At 31.1% G+C, this 22,383-nt stretch overlaps 2 protein-coding genes across 4 annotated transcripts in view; one reads left to right on the top strand and one right to left on the bottom strand.

The window, feature by feature from the left end:
- Positions 1–11,728, bottom strand: part of LOC126742049 (ankyrin repeat and MYND domain-containing protein 2) — a 23,276-nt gene extending 11,548 nt beyond the window's left edge. Inside the window, exon 1 of the mRNA XM_050448571.1 lies at positions 11,706–11,728. The gene's annotated coding sequence lies outside the window, so the exon portion shown is untranslated. The remainder of the gene's footprint in view (positions 1–11,705) is intronic.
- LOC126742050 (acyl-CoA-binding protein homolog) lies at positions 5,897–22,383 on the top strand. Of its 3 annotated transcripts, none has more exons than XM_050448573.1 (4): positions 5,897–6,038; positions 21,780–21,804; positions 21,892–22,006; positions 22,061–22,383. In XM_050448573.1, exons 2-4 carry the CDS (start codon positions 21,790–21,792, stop codon positions 22,198–22,200), a joined length of 270 nt encoding a protein of 89 aa, XP_050304530.1. In that variant the 5' UTR covers positions 5,897–6,038; positions 21,780–21,789; the 3' UTR covers positions 22,201–22,383. The 3 variants fall into 3 exon arrangements, with proteins under 3 accessions (XP_050304530.1, XP_050304531.1, XP_050304529.1); XM_050448574.1 differs by lacking the exon at positions 5,897–6,038 and adding an exon at positions 11,460–11,593; XM_050448572.1 differs by lacking the exon at positions 5,897–6,038 and adding an exon at positions 16,744–16,781.

Here is a 22,383-nt window from a genome sequence, read left to right as displayed (position 1 = left end):
CATATTCTATTGTCGGCTGCCGCTATATGTGATTAAAAGTGTCAGTTCTTTATAGCCATGATCTGATAAAAGACATTTTTAAATGAAATGTTTTATACATCTTCAACTCAAAGAAACAAAAATATATTATTTTAATGATTTCAGATATATCATACAAAATATCATTAACTAACATACATATCATTTAACTAACAGACGCATTATTAAGGTATAATATTTTTGTAGTATTAAAAAATTAAATTAATAATAAAAGAGCTTAGTTTAACCCAAGCAGTTTATCATTAAAATATAGGCTTAAGCTTATACCTCTGGTGGGGTCACTTGTTATGAATAACATTCTAACTTACCTTGTATTAAGCCTGGGAGATTAATTGAAGGTATGGCATCTGGTTTAAGGCGCCTCCTTGAATGTATGGGCTTGGACAAATGCGAAGTAAAATAGATTTTTAAGGCTTAAGAGTTTGAACCCAAGTATTAAACATATTGGGCCTGTGTCTTCTGCTGTCCACAGAATTAACACAACACCTTCTTCTTAGGATCCATTTCTCACTTTTGTTGTTCACATTTGCACTTATCATTTTCACAAAAACTTTATTGCAATAACTATTTATGCAAATGCAATATCGCTCATATTCAGTTCAAAGTTTTTACTGTTTATAAACTTCTGGACAAAATTATCGCACCACTTGATTTTTAGAGATTTTTTTTTAATAAAGATAAAAAAATAAGCCAACTTATAAGCATTGTTAACTATGCATTATTAATTAACAAAAACAATTATATTCTATTTAACAAAGCGAGATTTAAGTAACTAAATTCAATACAAGGAAAAGCATCGATTTTCACTAACTTCAATTTTGATACAAAAATAAAACAATAGACCCATAATGAATTCTTAATAACGTGCGTGTATTGCCACCTCTAGCTACAATGACCGCTTGAAGTCTTCGCAGCATTCCTCGTATCAAATTATGAAAACTTTCCTGCGGATGTATTCTCACTCCTCACGAGCAGCATGTTCCATGATAAAGCATAAACATAGTTTTTGTCCAGTTCTGCTTTACGAGAAAAGATATTATAACTGTTTTAACTGATATTTATTTTTATTTAAATTTTCTTGACAAAATAATTAGTGGTGCGATAATTTTGTCCAGGAGTTTATCTCAGTACTTTTACAACAATATAATTAACTGCTTTTTTAGAAATTTGTTGTATCCCAGGTGTTAGCACACCCAAATAAAAACTAATCACAGCTGACACACAAAATACTTAACTAAACAACTGGAAAAACTCACAATTACACAATACATTAAAAAGCAACAATTCTACAATACATTACAAAGACATCTAATTAAAACTAAAGATAAACTACCCCCGATATCTTTCCCTGGAGTTTATGAGATTAGGTGTAAAGAGTGCCCTGCAGTGTATGTCGGCCAGTCTGGTAGGAAGATTTCTACTAGGATTAGTGAACACAAAGCCCAATATAATAAATTTAAAAATACCGATATCACCAGATCGGCTTTTGCTAATCACCTCCTCGATTCCAAACATAATTTTCCTGACAAACAAAATATAAAAATACTTCATCAGTGCAATAAAAGTAAAAAACTAGACTGGCTGGAGACAATGGAAATTAATAAAGCTTTTAAAAGTCCAGATCTGTCCAGTGTTAAGCGGCCCGGAGACGGTCAATAATATTGTCAATAAAATTGATGATTGCACTTGCAATTGCGATTGATGGGCGTTCAATGAACACGCCAATACTTCCTCAATTGCTCAGTGAATTTGTGGCAGTCGCAAGGAGTGGAGTCGTTTATTGAATATTTGTAGACTAGTATGGTGTGTAAGTGCAGATTTGGGCTTTTTGGCATTAACTCTGGCTGTCGGAAAAAAATAGTCAAGACAAAAGAAAAGAGGAGGAGACGCTGGTCCAAAGAGTGGTTTAAACTGAGAAGCCGCTTTACCCATGAACACTTACTGCAAATTCTGCGAACTACTGAACCAAATGATTACAAGAATTTTCTCCGAATGGATGAAAACAGTTTTGATAAATTATTAGCCTTAATTCGGCCAGACATCGAAAAACAAGACACTGTAATGCGTCGTGCCATTCCTGCTAGTCAGAGACTTTCTGTAAATTACGATACCTAGCTTCTGGCATGGATTTGGAGGATTTGAAGTTTACCTGTGCTATTGCTCCTCGAACGTTGGGGATAATTATAATGGAAACATGCGAGGCTATTATCAAGAAATTAAGAGATTATATACAGGTAAGTTTATATAATATATAGGTAAGGTTTATTAAACGTAAAACGATTAATTAAATAAATAAATAATGTCTTTATTAAGAAAAAAGACATGGAAGAGATTAATCTTAAAAGGTGAATTTTAGCTTGTTCCGTTTCACTGGACAGCTACTCGCAATTAGCCCTAAATTCATTAAATCCACTAAATATCAAAAAAGAAAAAAAAATCACTAATTATAAAGAATTAAATGTCATCAAGTAACTTGCTGCAGTTTGATCTTCAGTGTTTTCAGAGGCATCAGTAGGATCGGCACTGGCGGTGTTGGAAACTGGTGGCTGATTAATCACTCGGGTGTATGCTTCACTGCCTGAGTATTGTTCTTGTAGTTGTTTGTGATTGAAAGAATCTTGATAGTTTTGTTGTTGTGAGCAATACGGTTGTTGCTGTGGTTGATAGTTTCGTTGTTCTATTTGAGAAGAGTGTGATAAGAATGCTGAATGTGAGACATTTTGGAAGGGCGTTCAGGTATAATGGACAATGAGCTCGGTGCAGGCGATCTTGAATACGAACGTGATGGGGTTTGCGATGATGGTAAAAAACGCACTCCGTTCCTTGTTAACGTGCCCAGTTCACCTTCAAAGAGGGTATCATTAATTATTTTCTCCGCATACCGTCGCTGGTCTGCGGCTAATCGGTTCAATTTCATAGCCCATCCCTTAGCTATCTCCGATTCAGTGTCTGTTGGCCTTTTAAAATACGCTGTAGCTAACCCTACGAGTTCATCCGTTGATGAATCAGGTGGTGGTTTTCTTTTCCTAGAGGGTACTGTCTTGACAGTCTTGACATCAGGTGCCGTCTGGGGCTCTTGAGAGTCGTCAGTTAACGGTTGCTGTAAAGAAAAAAAAATACTATAAAAATTTAAGTGAAATTATAATGTATAACAATAGGTATGTTTTTTTGTTTCAGATCCCAAAAAATGCAAAAGAATGGGAAGAGGTGACGCAAGAGTTTGAAGAAAGGTGGAATTTCCATAACTGTATCGGAAGCGCCGATGGCAAACATGTAACCATACAAAAGCCGTCTAACTCAGGTTCTTACTTTTATAACTATAAAGGAACTTTTAGCATTGTGCTTATGGTTATTGTGAATGCAAATTATCAATTCATCATGATTGATGTTGGCGCCAATGGACGAGTATCATATGGAGGCGTTCTGAAAAATACAGAATTTTGGAACAAAATGTCTCAAAACCAACTAAATATTCCTGCTCCATGCAATTTACCAGGAACAGATAAGAAGTATCCTTATGTGTTCATTGGTGATGAAGCTTTCCAGCTAATGCCAAATTTTATGAAGCCCTACAATAGATCTTGCCTGACAAAAGAAAAACGCATTTTTAACTATCGATTATCCCGTGCGCGTAAAATCGTTGAAAACGTATTTGGTATGTTAACATCAAAGTTTAAGATTTTTCAAAAATGCATCAAATTTGCACCAGATAAGGCTCGCAAAATAGTAATGGCTTGTTGTTACTTACACAACTACTTCTCAAGTGAAAATAATAAAAGTTACATTCAGCACAGTGATGTTGACTATGAAAATACAGCGTCTGGAACAATTGAAGAAGGTTCATGGAGACATGGAGCACAACTGATCAGATCTTCAAAGAATGAGGGGTTCAGGGTCGAGGCAAAGAACGCAATGGATAGTTTTTGCGATTATTTCAATACTTTCGGTTCAGTACCATGGCAAGAAAATTGCTTAAAATTGTAAATGAAACATAAAAATCAAAAATAAGATAATCTGACCTTCCTAGTATAGTAAAATAAATACATAAATACATATTGTAATTTAATAGAATCGTTTTTTACTCACCTCTGAACTTTCTGTATCAGCTACTTCCACTTGATCTTTAATAAAAAGTAGCTCCTTATAATACCATAACGTCGGCTCCGGAATGTCATCTCTCGATGCACCTGAACGCTTTTTTTGCTCTATTTTCTGGTACTCTGTATTGAAATTGGTTCGAAGAATATTAATTTTTTTTTTCAAATTATCCTCCGTATATATATTCCGTATATATTATATATATTCGGTTTATAGTGTTTTAAAGCGCAAAGTATTGTTTGCAACGCAATACTTTTTTTATTTTTGTTCATATAATCGTTTGATTTTACTCTCCATAACACTGGATGGTCACGATACAGCGCGATTAACATCAAAACAAAATCCTTCTCCCCGATGTTTTCGCTTTCCATCACACTTTCCATGGAGCTCGGCGACGTATACATCATCGCAGCCGCTAATTAACTGACCGAACGATTGTCACTTACTCTCACTACTCACGTCTGTCAATGTGCTTCAATCAAATTTCCAATCAATCTCGGTCAATCGCCGTCAATCGATTGACAATCTCATCAATCGCTTCCGACACGATCAATTAGACGCATCAATAGTACCATTGTCAATTTTATTGACAATATTATTGACCGTCTCCGGGCCGCTTTCATGAAAGGTTTGAATTTGATGGCCACCTAGTTTTTAATAACTTTAAATAGTTCTAGACTCTCAAATGATGGTTAGATTTCTGAAATGTATAGAGCGATTTGATTGATTAGTTGAGTTCTTTGTACATAGATAGTGCCACTTTATTGTAAGCTTTGTTTATTTATATGTTAGGTGTTTTGTGTACGTTATGGTAAGTTTTTGTTGAATTTTCCTTTTTTCGGGTTACATCATCTTAATTATTATTTAGGTCTGATCATACTCTAGTCAAGCGAAACATGTAACCTTTGTCATTTTATTAAATGTTTCTGTGATGCTGTAGATTTTGTGTTTTTACCTTTCATAAAAGTTCTGACTTTTGAATGACTGGATTTCTTAGAGTTGGGTTGGGTTGGAGAAACTCCCACAAATACTGTTCTAATAAATAAAATCGTCTTTTATCTATAAAAAAATTTTCAGATGCACATTTTTTGTTGATAGTAGTTAATAATGTGTTAGGATTAGGCTAGTTTTATTACATTTTTAATTCACAATCCTGTATATGCTTTAGTATGTCATTTATTTTTATATCATTATATAATTTTTCTCATCTTCCCTTTCCCTCAAATTTTCTTTCATATCCTGATCCTCTTCCCCTGCTCCCGTTAGGTACATGTTCTTTCTTTTTTTTTCTGTAGAATGTTTATTATTAAATTTTTAATTTTTTTTTTGGCCTCAACAGAATTCAGGGAGCCTTTTGTATAAAGATATCTCTGTAAATCAGCATATTATGGCCTCTTGGTCACCTTGCATTGTGTTATTGGTAAATGGTGCAATACTCAATATTTAGTGGAATTGTTGTAATATTGTAAAAGTGAATACATCTACCTATTAGCTTTATTCTCTGTGCTTAATTGCTGTAATTTCTTGAGGACTAATAAACGTCTTATTATTATTATTTATAGCTACTTTTTAAGCTACCTTTCGATTTCCTGCTGACAAATAAATAATTATAAAATAAACTAATTAAGTATGAACGTCACATGACTTGGTGTCTGCTAATATTGATTTCTAACACGTGACTCTCGTCATTTACTAATACAATTTGAAATCCCTGCTACAATTATGAGGTTAACGGCAACGTCGCTTATAACCTTCGTTCAGCCAGGTACGATAACAGCAGGAGCAGCAGGTTTTCACGCTTTTGATCGCAGTCGGTGTCAGAAGTAGAAATTTGGTTTCTGCAGTTACCGATCGGCTTTTTTACGGTATTCTCTCTGTTTATAAATCTAGTTAACATACAGGTAAATTCAATAATTAATGTATTTGTTTTATTATTTTATGTATATAGTTTTATTTTAACAGGAATTTTATTTGCATTGTGTGTAATCCTTAGGAAAATTTGCATTGTAATTGTTAATTTTTTCATCAATGTTTGTATGCATGAGTGAATTTACCGTAACGAAATAATGTAAATGTGCGTCAGTATAGCCGGGTAAAAGTCATATTTTGTATGTCATAAATAATTAAAGAGTTAAATGAATATATAAAGTTATTCCTAATTTACAAAATGATCTTGGTTACGGTTAAATTCTTAGGATATATTATAAATGAGGATCCAAACCGAAAGAGGTCATTTCTGTGATAAAAAAGTTCACATAACGTGAAGTCCGATTCCAAGTAATTTTTATGATTAAAAGAAACTTATTTCTGTTACAACAAGGACATTTAATAATCCTAATAGTAATAATAATAATAATATCCATTATTTAGCACCTGGCTAGTACATATAACAAACATTTCATTATACATGTGTATAACAATAAATTCCTTAAAATTAAATTATAATTGATCGTTTAAAAAATTAAAAACTTTTCTATCAAACATATTCAGTGATGTTGCTTCTTTAATATTTACTGGTAGGCTGTTAAGCAGACGAATTCCATCAAAAAACAGTGATTTTTGTAAAGCAGTAGTTTTAACATGTTGAATATTGTAGTTCTGCTTTGACCAAATATTGTATTGATAGAAATTTTCTCTTTTTTCCAAAAACGTCGCTCAATAGTTAGGTAAAAGACCATGTTCAATTTTAAAAATTAATATATAAAATAATAATGTTAAATTTGCCTTTTTGATATTTTTTCCTACAGATAACCAATTTAATGTAGAAACCATAGATACAATTGGTGTATATTTACTAACTTTTTAGACCATAGTGACAATCAAGTTGAAATACGAAATACTAGACAAAAATGAAATTTTTTTACCTAACTTTTCATAAACAATTATAATCTATGTACAATAAAAAGTTCAACTGTAGATCAATAATTATTCTCAAGTATTTAATTTCAGAAACAAAATCTACTTGATCTCCATTTATATTTACAGTACAATATACAGTATAATATATTTACAGTATCACAGCCTGATTCATAAAATTTATTACAGTTTGTCTTTGACTTTGTTTTAATTTATTTTTGCACAACCAGTCATACAAAATATGCATCTCAAGAGTTCATTATTCTGGTAATGTTTTTGAACTCGTTTCCTATCACGCAAACCACAGTGTCGTCCGCAAACAAGTTAATAAATGAATTACGCAAAACTGTGTTATATCATTTACGTAAATTATAAATAATAAGGGCCCAAGAACACATCTGTTACTAATCTAGTACATCTGTTACTTAAATAATCCTTAATCCCTTTTAATACAGTACTTTTAACTCCTTATAACTTTAGTTTCTTAATAAGGACGCGATCTATAGTCACAAATGCCCGTTTTAAATCGATAAAAACGCTAAGCACAACATTTTCATCGTTTATTTTTTTCTCCACTTGGGGTGGGTCGAAATTCTTCTGGGACTTTTGGTTTTGACACTTTAGGGATGTGAATCATAATACTTGTTTTCAGTTCATCTGGAACTAAAGAGGTATTTATTAGATAGAGTAAAGGATATCCCACCACACAAAATAAGTCTTTGATCAACTTAACGCTGAAGAACTCACTGGTTCTTTTGTTTTTAAGTTTAAATATAATAGATTTTAGTTCCTGAATAGTAAGGTTTTTAAAGTTTGCTATCTCTGAGTTCTTATTTTCACTAACTTTACAGTCCCATTGCCGTTTCTCTATATTTTATGAAATTTCCGCGACACTATCTGCATAATATTGGTGAAAATTTTCTTCTATGCTGGTATTATATGGACCAAAATCAATATCCCCAAACTCTGTAGGCTGATTTTTGCTTCCTATCAAACCTTTTAGAGTTCGCCACATTTTTTTACTATCACCCCTACACATATCTATGTTTTCTTCATAAAATATTTTTTTCTCCTGTCGTATAAGTGAAGTCACATTATTGCATAACATTTGATACATGTTCCAATTAATTTCACTTTTGGTAAGAGACAATCGCTTGTATGTGTTGTTACGTTCTGTTTGTGCTTGTTTTACATCAGTATCATTAACCCATGGATATTTTTTTAGTGTACCTTTTTGTTTGGGACTTTTTCCACTTTAAAATTTAATTATTTTACATATTCATTATTGTTAATGACATATTTAGAGCGGCAGATTTCGAACAAATTACAGTTTTCCCCCTCCCAAATTACACTAAGGCCTTTGGATACCATGAGCTACTTTTAACAATCCTATCCTATGTTGGTTTTGAAAACTCTGCAGTTCAATCTTTAGAAACTCTCTATGGGGAAGAAATCAATGTGTGAACAGTGATAGTTCATTGCAAATTGTTTCTGAATACTCCCAAGATTTGTTATCAGCCCCTTATTATCAAAATGACAATTATGACATCAAAATGGTCTAGGAAAAAAGGTATTAGAAGACAATTAATTGAAAATTTATTTAGAAAATACTGAATTGCTGAACATTACTTTATCAAAAATACATAAATTCGTCGTAGTATATCTAGGGATTAATAATGTAGGTATGACAATTTAAACGACTAAAATAGCAAAATTTCGAAATAATAAAATTTAAAGAAAAGTTAATAGAAAAGAAAAATCCCTTATTAATAATAATTAATAATAGGGGTGTATGCCCACCCCTATTGTTAATAACAGCCTGACATCTGTTTGGCATTCTTTTAATTCTTAAATTGTCAAAGTCGTTTTGCTTAATTTGTAGCCGTTGCTCTGGCTTACATTTCAGCAACTCTTCCTTTGTCTGAATCTGGAATTCCTTAATCTAAAACACGTTTTTTCAACATATCCCTAACGTGCTCGTTATAGGATTTAACTCGGTTAAGATTGCGCAGACCAATGCAATACCTGAATTTGTTCTGCTCCAAAAAGTTTCTAACGATATTTGCAACATGCGGACGTGCATTATCGTGCATAAGTAAATTTTCACTAAATTCTATAGCGCGTGGATGAACAATGGGTTTCAGAAATTGATCTCGATGTTCGTGCGCTGTTAAGAATCTTTCAATGGAAATCAAATTAGTCCGAACAGCTATCGAACATATCAACTTCTTCAATGTGATGAAATTATTGAATGAAATCTACGATCTTTGTTTTTAATTGCATTTCTTGTCCCTTATGGTTTCTTAGAAAACACTTGATTAATTTCAATTTTGAAAATTGACCGTTCGGCTGTTACGAAAGATCCAGGAATGGAGGAATGTTTAAAAAAATGTAACGAGTCGTCAACGTTTCAAAAAGTAAAATTACGCAGGAACTAAAATTCAGTTCTATTAAGTCTTAAATTGGCTTAATTTTAGCTAAGTTAGGTCAATTAATAAACCCTTAAAACGAATTGTAAAAAAAAGTTGTGACGAAATCGAAAATATCGTAGATATATTTGAAGTACAATTCCTAACCTATCCGATGCAATTATCAGCAGAAACCAAATTATTTCCTAAAACATCCGAACGAAATCCGAGGTTTACAGATTTTACCTTTCCCGGTCGTTTTACTTTTTAATTCAGATGCCTTTTATATCTAATGATATCTACCTTTCTATAAAGTAGATTCTATACAGGGTGTTAATTAATTGAGTTCCGTTAATACAGGAGTGGTTGTAAATAAGAAAACCTTATATCAACATATATCCTAAACCTCTTAATTTTTGAGCTACAGGGTGTTAAAATTTGAAGAGAAAAGTGAGTTTTTTATCATTCTAAAATGTTTGTATGAAATTTTTTGCACATCTGTTCATCATTAAGGAGGATTTTCAGCGTATTTTTTTATAATTTTATTTAAGTATGTAGATTGTAGTTGAAAATAATCTGGCCACAACAAATCCTTTGAGCCTATTTATTCTTTTTTTTAATTCTGCCTTGATACCTCTACAAATGACATATTCTTTGCTTTTTAGGCAAAACAAATTAAAGTTGTAATTAAATGTAAATGTTACGTATACGCACATTTTTTTACGTATTTCGTTATTTTCTGGTCGCTTCACCGGCTCACCGGTTAAACAAGATTTGCCATAATTTCCAAATTTCAAATGGAACATTCAATTTTGACATATTTTCAGTAAAAAATAATATTCTAAAAATTATAGTGCCCCAAAAATTGAAACATCTGAAAAGTGAGTGTTCCCATCAAAGTGCCATTGGAAAAAATTATGACGTACCAAAAATGCATTTTTGTCTCTCTTTAATACTCATCTATAGCACATAAGAACAAAACACGTAATAAGGATATGAGGTTATTTTACACATATCCTTTATTCTTCATATTTATAGACTGGTTTCTTTGAGATATTGTGTGGTATATTTTCTAAGCTATACTTTTACCTCATTTTATAAATTGTCTACTGGATTCAGATCAGGACTTTCTGCTCGCCAGTCTAAAATAAAACTTTTATTTATAAGCAACTGAGTTACGATAAGTATAGTTTCGTATTTATATATATTATATGTTTATATATATGTATTATACAGGGTGACAATTTTTTTAAATACTTTCAACTCCTTAACATCAACCTCTTGGCGGGGGTTGCAACCACCCTCAAAATCTTAAATAGGAGTGGGGGTCAATCGATTATAAGTAATCAAGCTTATTTTAAAGGTATTTTCATTCTAGTTGCAACTGCCAAGTTTGAAATTGCTAACGTTTTCGCAGTATGACAACTTGTCAAAGATTTTGCAGACAATACCATTGTTAGAGCATTAATAAAAAATAATTTGCTTACAAAACTTACTCATCTGTCATTCGGTCTTATTCATCTCGTAATATATTTTGATTTTAGAAGGATAAAATTTCTGAGGTTTTGTAATTTTCACAGGATATTTAGTTTAGAATTTTTTTTTATGTTAGTGTCATAAGGTATGACACTAATGCAATGTGACAAAGTCCACACCCTTATCAAAGGTGTGATATAATTTATGGATGTTTTCGTTCATGTATGACAAAATTCTCATCGTTTAAAAAAATTATATAGCTTTTTAATAGAAAACTGAAGGTATTTAATTCTATTTATTTTATCTGTTGTAGCTTTTTACCGTGGCTAAAATTTTCCATTTTTTCTAAAGACAATCAACCACGAACCTTTAAATCGAACACTAAGTCATTTTATAAAAATAGAATCTATACGACAGGTGGATAACCAGTGACTTTAAGACAAAATAAAAAGGTATTAATAATCGGAAATCGAGCACCTGTAACCTTAGTATTATTCCTACTGCCTCAATATTAAATATTTATTTTTAAATACTCGTAAATCAATAAGTGTGAATTTCTGTAATCTAAAAGCTTAAAACATGTTTTAGTTTATTGATAAGGCAGTATTAGATAACCTGCATCGATCATTTATGTAATATATAACATTTTTTTTACTGCTAATACTTCAGTTTCCAATATTTGCTCTTAGTAATAGCACTTTTTCGCATATTAACAGGTAAGCCAAAAATATTAAAAGTAATATTTATTTAATACTTTTCCTATAATTGCATTTACAAGGCTACTTTATAAAATTATATAATTTGTTTTGGAAAGACGTACGTACTTACTTAATTGCCCAGAAACCATATTGTAATTAGAAATGTAAACGATAACTTATCCACGTTATTACGTTCGGCATAATTGTTATGAACATAACTTGTGATAAAGAACTGCAAAGTCGAGCGAGTGTCAGAATGTAATACTGCAGTATCATATATATGATATTTTATCGTAACTAAGGTTATTAGGATATTGTATTTCTATGGAATAAGGTTTACTTTGGGAAATTTATTTAAATTGCTTAGGTAAATTAGTATACTACTTTTTACTAGATTAACTTGATTGGGTTTCTTCGTATGTAATTTACTTTTCGAGTATGGAATCACCTTTTACATCCGGAGTACAGAAGCTTGTTCGTAAATTCTGAATGTTGGTAATACACAGATTTATTTTGGCCAATTTAATGTTCGTTCTTTAAGTAAGAATTTTGATCTTTTCTTTGGGCCTCTCAGAAACATGGCTTAAGCCTGAAGTGGCTGGCTCTAGTTTTCAGATTGATGATTATAACTTTGTAAGAAGAGATAGAGATACAAAAGATGTGGTGTGCGATTCTTTATTAAAAATTATATTAAGTTCTCGGCATTGAAGTTCGATAATTTATATTATAATTTCAGATTTCAGATTATAAGTTAGTATAATGTTTTAAAGGGAAACCTAGGCCAATGTATAAAAATTTTCGCGATTTTAAAAATTTTAATTACACTGATTTTAGAAATGATTTTTTGTCCATTAATTTTCATTACATTTTCTCATGTTCCAATACTAATGCGATGGTCAGTTTTCTTAATGAAAATGTGGATGAATTATTTAATATACATGCGCCGTTATGATTACTAAACGACCAGCACCTTGGCTTACTGATAACCTTAAGTTTATGATGAGGCTTAGAAACAAGACCCTGTCACGCTATAAGAAACTGGAGCTAGTTTGAATGAATACAAGTCGCTACGTAATTATGTTTATATTGTAGTTAGGGCTGAAAAAAGGCCTTTTTCAGACATACTTTTAAAAAAGATTTGGCGCACCATTAAATTTCTTAATCTAACTCCCAATGAGGATCAATCGACTAAATGTGATATTTCTGCGAATCAATTTAGTGATTTTTTTATTAGTAGAGTCCCAAACCTTAAAGGATAATACTTTATTTGTTAATGATAAATATATCAACAAAATTTTTCATGACAATGATTTACTTAATTTTAGTCCTACATCATCCGAAGAGGTGGAAAAACCTATATATAGTTTAAAATCGGCTTCTGTTGGCTGCAGTATTTCTTTAAAAATGTTGATGTTTATAGCACCGGACCTAATCGATCACTACAGGTACATTCCCTGATAATTGGCAAATAGCACATGTAATTCCAGTTCCAAAATTGTCTAATCCTTCCCATCCAAATGATTTTCGCCCTATCAGTATATTACCAGTATTTTCGAAAATATTAGAAAAAATGGTGGCAAAGCAACTAATTATTTATGTTGATAAAAAATAAGATTCTTCCCATGAGCCAGTCCGGTTTTCGACAGTGTCATAGCACTTCTACGGGATTGGGATAGTAATCTTTGCACAAGCCTCATACTTCTCGATTTTAGTAAGGCTTTCGATACCATAAACCACCAACTCTTATTAACTAAATTAAAATATTACGGTCTTGGAGATGCTGTTTTGCATTTTTTTCAAAATTATCTTCTCAATAGAAAGCAAATCGTCTTTTATAAATCATTAAGATTGGAAACTAAACCAATAACCCAGGGTGTTCTCAAAGGCAGCGTACTGGGCCCTCTTTTATTTTCTATTTACACGTCGGATTTTTCAAAATTTTTTAGCTATTTCAATTCACATCAATTTGCTGATGATACTCAAGTATATTATTCTTTTAACCCTAGTACCCTAGTAATGTTGAAGTAGCATGTAGGAATATGAACACTGATTTGCAAATTATATATGATATTTCCCAAGTACATGGGCTAGTTCTTAATCAAAGCAAAACTCAGTTTATTATATTTGGTAAATCAAGAGATCTTTTTTTAAATTATAACCGCTTTTTATTAAAGCTTAATAATGTTTTATTAAATCCGATAGTTACTTGTAAAAATTTAGGTTTGCTTATCGATTTAGATTTAAGATTTTCATATCATGTATCATCGCTTATCCAAAAACTTGGAAAACTAAGATTATTGTATATGCATATAGAGGCTTTTGATGTTCAAACAAGACTAAGAGTATCTGACTCATTAGTGTTATCCCACCTAAATTATTGTAATGTTGTTTTTATGCCTTGTTTAACTCAGCGTACCACATGTGCCTACAAAAGATACAAAATACATGTCTAAGGTTTTGCTATGATGTTCGAAAATATATCACATAACGCCACATTTAAAAAAATCTGGTTGGCTCACTATCAGGGAAAGATATCACTTCCATTTGGCGTCCTTAGTATTTAAAACTAGAGTAACAAAATTACTGATATACCTCCACCAAAAACTTAGCACTCTCTCTGATTTCCATGCCGATGAATCGGCTCAGACTCGCCATGGTAGGCTTCTATGTGTGCCAAGGCATAGTAATGAATTCTTTAAGCGTAGTTTTAGCTACTCAGCTGCACAATTATTTAACACATTTTCCACTAATATAGATCAAATTTCGTCCTTGATGAGCTTCCGAGAAGACATCAAGAAATATTTACTGTCTCTCCGAACTTAATTCAACTTAGTTATAAAAGGGATATATTGTTTTGGATACCGCCACCCATTTGTCTTTTTCAGCTTTATACAAAGTTTACTTTGTCGATAAATAAATAAAGCCGTTATTATTATTATTTAAAAAAAAATGTGACTATTTAACTTTGTTGAATATAAATAAATTTTGGTACATAATATACACATAGAAAATTATTTTGTATTAGATAATAAATAAAATGATAAAATTCTGTAGAAAATGATAAAATTCTCTCTACTTTATCATTATCTTTAAAATAGAAGTTTTGCTGTTCACGAACACACATTTTAAGCAATTAAATTGCGAGCATGTCTTACGAATGCTGATAAACTTAGAACATAGAAAGGCTAGAATTAGTATTGTCGCGGAACTATAGGCAGTTTGTTTGCTTGCAACATCTCTGATGCAATGGCACAGATTTACAGAATACAGATGCAAAACTGATCGAAAATACGCGTGCGAGCACCAGACTTCAGACACGCCTCCTGGGTGATGGATTTCCATCACCCGCCTAGTACGGTGGCAAGGGGTTTAATTTGCTGCAAGCCTCCGCGCGGCGTGCTTCTACTTTTCTATTCGTAGTACGCGTGTTTATGATTAATAATTAAATTAAAATTAAAATATATTTATTTTTAAAATATTTTTTTAGTATTATTTTTGTTGAAATGGGGGGTATAAGTGTGTATATCTTGACCATTATACCATTGAAGTATTGGAAAAATTCGATAAATTATTTGATTTATTAAATTCAGTTAATGTTACTCATCCCAACCAGTATAAAATTGCATTTAAAGGATTAGATTTTCAAATATCATATTTAAATGATATGTGGATATTTTTAGAAAACTTATGTCTAAATGAAAATTTTTAACAAAAAAAAACAAGATGTAACTTTAAAATGTAAATTTCGTACTTGTTATATCATAACAATAAAGGCTGTACTAGCACTTTGGCAGCAACTTTGTAGTTTGGGCTGTAGCTATATTAAATTGAGAAGAATCAACCAGGATTGTTTGGAAAAATGTTTTTGCAGTACCAGAAAATAACAAGGCAATTCCATAAATCCAACTCCAATAGAATTTGAAAGGGCTTTCAGAAAACTTTTTTGCATTCAAATCACATGAATTGTGCTGACGACCTAGGAATTCTCTTAGAGCATTTGAATAATACTAAACGTGCGACTTTGCAAAAAAAATTATTCCAGAGCAAAAAATTAAAGCAATTACCCTGCAAGAATATGATTACAAAAAGGAAAACTTGCCAACGCAAAATACATTTATTTACGTCTGTGGGTACTTAATTAATAAAACTCTAAAAATTCATAAATGTGATATTTGTTTAAAATTTGCCAGTGATGCTAATGTTTTAGACAACAACTTTTTTACTAGACTTAAACAGTACCATAATGACAGTGACAGTGTTATCGAAAATATTGAAAGGGGTCTGAAGTCGCCAAATGAACAATTTATATGCCTAATATATAAATTGGAAAATGTTTTTGTGAAATTATTTGAAACAAATTGCAATAAAGAAGGAATTTCACAAAAATATTTCGAGCTAATGAAAGCATTAATTTTACTCACCCATGTGATAACTTTCCTTTCCAGTATATAATAAAATTATTTATAGAACTTAAAATATTTTATACTTTAAAATTCGCCAACAGAGATTTATTATCAGCCAAAAAATCAGATAAAACTAAAAGAAAATTTAAAATTTTGTTTCATCTTTAATGTTTTATTAAATAAGATCCCATTAAATCTGTTAAATGAAATAAAAATGTACTCAAAAACCCTTACATTTTGTTTTATTTAAGCCTATTTCTATTTTGACATTATAAATGCATTATAATATCCCAGCGAAATTATAGTGCAGAACATCTATCCCTACAAAAAAAAAACTTAAAAATGCATTGGTGTGGCCAGTCTGTAAATCTGTGGCAATTGTGCCAAATGCGTATGTAAAAATGACGAAAAAAACACTATAATATCATAAAAATTTAGCACCTATTTTGACAGGCGTAAAACAACACTATTCCTCTTTAATAAAATATAAAGCATTTTTGTTATAAATAATGGTATGATACTCTAAAAGAAGAAGTAGTAAAGAATGTAGATAACGTATATTAGAGAAAAAGGCAACAACATCGCAACGCCGCTCAATCGGTTGATTCCACCGACACAAGTAATATTTACTAGTGACGTCGTCAAAAAATATTTACATGATTAATATTTATTATTAATAGATTATGCTTTCAATTATAAACAATATTATATACTCTTCTGTTATAATCCCTATGTGCCACTATAGGAGCATTTTCAAGACACTGAAAATATACGGCGAACATGTCATCAGCCTCGGCACTGGTGTAAGTAATTTTAACAATAAAAACACACCTCAATAATACAACAACAAAGACGAACTAAAATGATGAATTTTATAGACCAATGTACTACTAATTAAAAATATCCACACCTCTCATAATTCTAATTAGATTAAGATTATGATGTTTAAATCAAAGTTTATTTATAGAAACTTAAGAATTTTTAGAAATTTTATTATTTTTACATAATTTGGATTAATCCGAAGTAAAAAAGATATCCGACTGCGGTTTCCAGGTTTTTTTTTAGTAAATTTAATCGACTTTTTGATTCTGCTATCAAAATTGTACCGTGCCATATAAGGTTTTGTGCAAAAATCAAGTAATTGTTTTTAAATCAAATGACGCCTCCTACTACTATTTTAGTAAAAATTTTCACGTACTACTGGATACAGTATTTCAAAATACTGTAATATAGGGGAAGGCTGACCAATGGGGCGAGCTTGACAAAATATATTAAAAAAAAATATATATAATGATGATTTACTTAAAAACTTTTAGTAATTAGTAAACTTTTAAAATACGTTGGACTTATTTTTTTAACAAACACGGAATCTGACGTGCTTCCTTGTATATAATATTTAACCATAAAAAAAAGTGGTCAAACTTTTATCTATAAAGTAAAATCTATTTAGCTCGTATGTTTTATTTTTAAGCCATTTTATATTTTATCATATCTCCATGACATAAGTGTAAACAAAAAATTTAAAAAAATGTTCCTTTTAAGTTATAAAAATGTTCGTAAACTGCTTATTATTTTCTTAAATTTAAGGTCTAGGTGACCGGGTGGGTGAACTTACCACCCGGAGTAAAATATCAGATTCTGATGACTTATTGGAAAAAGAATCAAGTGATCATTCTTCAGACTCTGAAGATGAACTGCAAGGAACATGCGCTCTTTATCATACCTAAAAAAATTTCGGACATATTTTTTCATAATTATGTAAGGCTATACAGGAAATTGTATCGAAAAGCAATAAAAGCCGCAAAAGATATTTATTATAATAACAGGCTGGCTAATTCTGGTAACGTTGCTAAAGAAACATGGTCTATTGTTAACGAATTAAGAAATAGGCCTTCTTCGACTAGCACTATCCCCTTCACCTGAGAATCTTAACGATTTTTTGTAAACGTGGTTAAAAACCTAATGACTACTATAACACCTTCTTATGATCCACTTTCATATCTTTCTAATAAAAACTTACATAGTTTCTTTTTTTACCCTGTACTAATCACAGAGCTTCAAAAAGAAACAAATTATCATCTGGTACAGTTGGTCTTACTCTAAAAATGTTCTCAAATCTGCCTTATAACACATTAAACCATCTGAGAAACCTAATTAACAAATCATTTCAAAACGGGGTCTTTCCTAACTACCTTAAGACTGCAATAATTATTCCCTTGGATAAAAGAGGAGATAAAGAGCAAGCTTCAAATGATCGTCCAATCGCTCTCCTTCCAACATTATCGAAGATCATAGAATGATTGGTTAAAAAAGGCTATTATCATTCCTGTTTAAATATAAAATACTAACCCCCGATCAATTTGGCTTCTTGAGTAATAAATGCACTAATGATGTTATGTTCTCCCTTTTTAACAGTGTTTACTCCAGTATAAACAATCATCATTCAACAGCAACTATGTTTTGTGATTTCTCCGAGGCTTTTGATTGTATAAACCATACTATCTTGATCAACAAATTACAGCACTATGGGTTCAGAGGAACGCCTCTCGAATTTTTTAAGTCCTATCTTAGCTACAGAAGTCAGCTTGTAAAGGTTGATACGACCATGTCTTCTAGCAGACCAATAGAATGTGGGGTACCTCAAGGTTCAGTTCTGGGCCCAATTCTGTTTCTGCTGTTTATTAATGACATGGCCCATCTTAACATTAGCGGCAAAATTTGTCTCTTTGCCGATGATACTAGCTTTACATGGAGCAATCCGGATGTTGCGGCACTTTATGCAACTATTGCTAATAAAGACCTTATCAACATTAAATCGTGGTGCGATTCGAATATTCTCTGCTTAAACATCTCAAAAACTAGTCTTAAGTCTTATCTTATAAAGGTACTCTTTATACCCTTTTTACCCTTTGTACTTAACAACACCAGCTTGGACGTTGTTGAATCTGTGAAATTTTTGGGACTTATTGTTGACAGCTCCTTGAACTGGGAACTACATATCGATGTTTTATCTAAAAAATTAAGTTCAGCTTGGTTTGCCATAAGATCAGTTTCCAGGGAATTAAATCTTTCGTCATCAAGAACAGTGTATTATGCCCTTTTTGAGTCCCATCTTCGTTACGCTCTTCCATTCTGGGGCACATGCTGTGTCACTCAGTTTGAGCGCATTTTTAAACTACAAAAGAGAGCGGTTCGCTAATTACTAGGACTTGAGTCGAGCTCACTGCCAAGAAATGTTTAAAAGATTTAAAATACTAACTCTTCCATCTTTATTCATTCTTGAATCTATTTGCTTGGTTCGCAAGCATATATCAGAAATTCCTTATAGACCATCTCGCAATTATCCACTTCGAAACGCAGAGCATGATCTTTAGGTGCCAATCCCAAGGTCAGAATTAATAAAAAGCTCTATTCTTTACGGAGCCTTTGGAAATTAAATCATTGACATCTTTTCCTCGATTTCGCAATGCTTTGAAATCATATTTACTGGAGAGAGCTTTATATGCAAGAGATGATTTTTTTTTTAAAATATTAATTTTTGAGTATCATGTACACACTGGCTAATTATTAAATTTTTTACGATGTAGAATAGCAATATTTTGTATTGCTAAATTTCTATAAAAAATTTTATGACTTTAAACATTGTATTAATGTTTTTGACTGTTTTTGTTACTTTTTTTTATTTTACTTTCTTGTTACTATTTTTATTTACTTTCTTATTTTCTTACTTTTTACATTTAGTATAAGAAATTTGACCAGGTACATTTATGTCTTTTGTACCCAGTTTTGTATATATATTTATTTAGTACTTGTATTTTGCTTTCTATATTTGTGTGTTTTGCTTTTTATGTATAGCTTTGTCTACAAAATTTTTAAAATTTTTTGACAATAAAGCATATTTGATTGATTGATCTACCGTTGTCTCAGTTAGTGAGTACAATGTCTGATGACGAAGAGATCATTGTACCAATTGAGGTTAGTGCTGTTGAAACTAGACAAAACATCGAAATAGGTTCTTGAATGGTCGTATAATATTTAACTAGTCTGTTAAACATTATATGGCAAAAGTTTTATCCACTAGTATCCATAATGAAGTAAAATTAAAATTTAAAAAAAAATATATATAAAAGCACATTTTTGTGGCCTGTATAAGAAGACGTTGATGAAACCTTTAAAGAACATTAAAAAGGTTTTAGATTCCCCTTAGATATGCAGAAGAGGTGAATTTTAATTCACAAATGACTCCACATCATTTAATTTAATCTAAACCTAAATATTTCTGTGTTCTTTATAAACCTAAATGATTTTTTTGTTGTATTCTTTCAAATATGTAGAAGTTGTGTAAATGTTTCTATTATATTTACCTACTTTAAGCATGTATTAGTAAAAAAAAGGGTCAACTTCGCCAATCGACATAATGAAAGTGAAATATCATGCAATTTCAATAGCCGATCAAGCTCACCCTAACACGCTGTGAAGTTGACTATTTTTTTTGTCAGTTTTTGTTTTTTTAATACCTTACAAACCTAAAAAAATATTCATATTTCTTTAAGTATTATTAATATTCGTAAAGACCCATAATATAGGCTGTTTATAGCTATTTAGACGTTCTTTTTTTTAAATATACTACTAAATATACCTAAAAGCTCTCTAAAAGCATTATATTTTGCCTATATTTATAGTCGTTTGGGTTTGCCTCCGTCGTCTGGACTCCGCAATATGCAGTGCATGCTAACAGGTTGGAAACAATACAAAATATATTTTTAAAATTTTTGGACTATAAAAATACTGGTATATTTAACCTACATGCTAGTTTAATAGAACTTAAGAGTTAAATATCAATTATATTCTCTTGAAACACGGCGCTCTCACACAGACACAGACTTTCTCTATAAAATAATTAACTATCAGATTGACTCGAGTTATCTAATATCCCAAATACTTTTCCATATACCTCAGCGAAATTTTCTAAATTCTTATTTGTTTCCAGTTTGTTTGTATAGAACCAATGTAGCAAGGAATTCGCCGTTAAATCGTATGCTTTTCTTATATAATTCCAAATTTTTTTCGGTAGATTTATTTTGCCGCCCTCTTTCTATGTTTAAGAATAGAATCAGAGATCCTTGTTCTAATTAACAAGAACATAAAATTAGAAACTTAGCACTTTATTGTATTTCTGCTCTTGTATTATTTTTTATTTTTGTATTAGTTAAGTATACCTAAAACCCTTTGTAATTTGTGGATGTTGGGTTTCGGCCTGTTAACGCCCTATTTGTTTTTGATGAATAAATAAAAAAAAACAAAGATAATTCCTTTCAAAGTTCAAAATTGGTCAAGTTCACCCCGTTTTACGGTACTTACCTTTCACTTTTTACTCAAATTTAACAAAATTGAAAAAGTCTTTAAAAAAATATAGCCATTTAAACAATTACACTTTTACTACCTTCCCCTGCTTTACGAAGGTCGGTACGCCAATGAGCCATTGACCAAATTGATGGCAAATACCCCAAAAAAAGTTAAGTAAAAGGTACTTTAATTATTGAATTTTTAATTATGCCTTCTAGTGGCCAAATTTCGAACTTAAAAATAATTTCCTGCATTTTCTCTTGGTCACTTTTATAATATCAAAAAAAATTCCAATGCTGCCAAACTCATATCCCGAGATATAGCCGCGACCCATGCTTAGTGAAACACCCTGTATATCCTACATCTCCTATAATAAAGATATTTTAATAAGACAATTAAAAGATATTATGTAAAAAAATGCCTTTTTAATGAAACTATTTTTACTTATTTTTCAGATTGTTCAACATGTCTCTCGACGAAGTGAGTATCATCCTATACCAATTCAAGACAATAAATAACATTAACAACTTCCCCATATAATTCTCTATTGTATTTTGTTAATTTTAGAATTTCAACAAGGCTGCTGAAAACGTCAAAAACTTAAAATCCAAACCTTCTGATAATGATTTATTGGAACTCTATGCCCTTTTCAAACAGGCTACTGTAGGCGATGTAAACACTGGTAAAAATTTTACTCATATTTTTAGTGTTTCTTATACTAAAAATATTTCTGTAGATCGCCCGGGTATGCTTGACTTAAAGGGAAAAGCCAAATGGGACGCATGGAACGAAAGAAAAGGAATGTCCCAAACTGAAGCCAAAGAAAAATACATTGCAAAAGTCGAATCGCTGATCAGCTCATTGGGTCTTGCCTAATTTTCTTATATTTTTTTATAACTTTATACCTAAGGAATAACCGAACAAAAACATTACATTACAAAAAATATTGTAGTGGGTAATATCTAAGATTAAACATACACATTTTTTAATCAATGTGATTGTGCTGTAGCACTTTTTGCATTTTAGTTATTTTTAAATAAAATTATATGTTGTTTTCAA

Source organism: Anthonomus grandis, chromosome 11 (assembly GCF_022605725.1).
Source record: "Anthonomus grandis grandis chromosome 11, icAntGran1.3, whole genome shotgun sequence".
Lineage (NCBI taxonomy): Eukaryota > Metazoa > Arthropoda > Insecta > Coleoptera > Curculionidae > Anthonomus > Anthonomus grandis.
The sequence above is the reverse complement of the archived record's forward strand: the minus strand, read 5'-3'. Positions and strand labels throughout refer to the sequence as shown.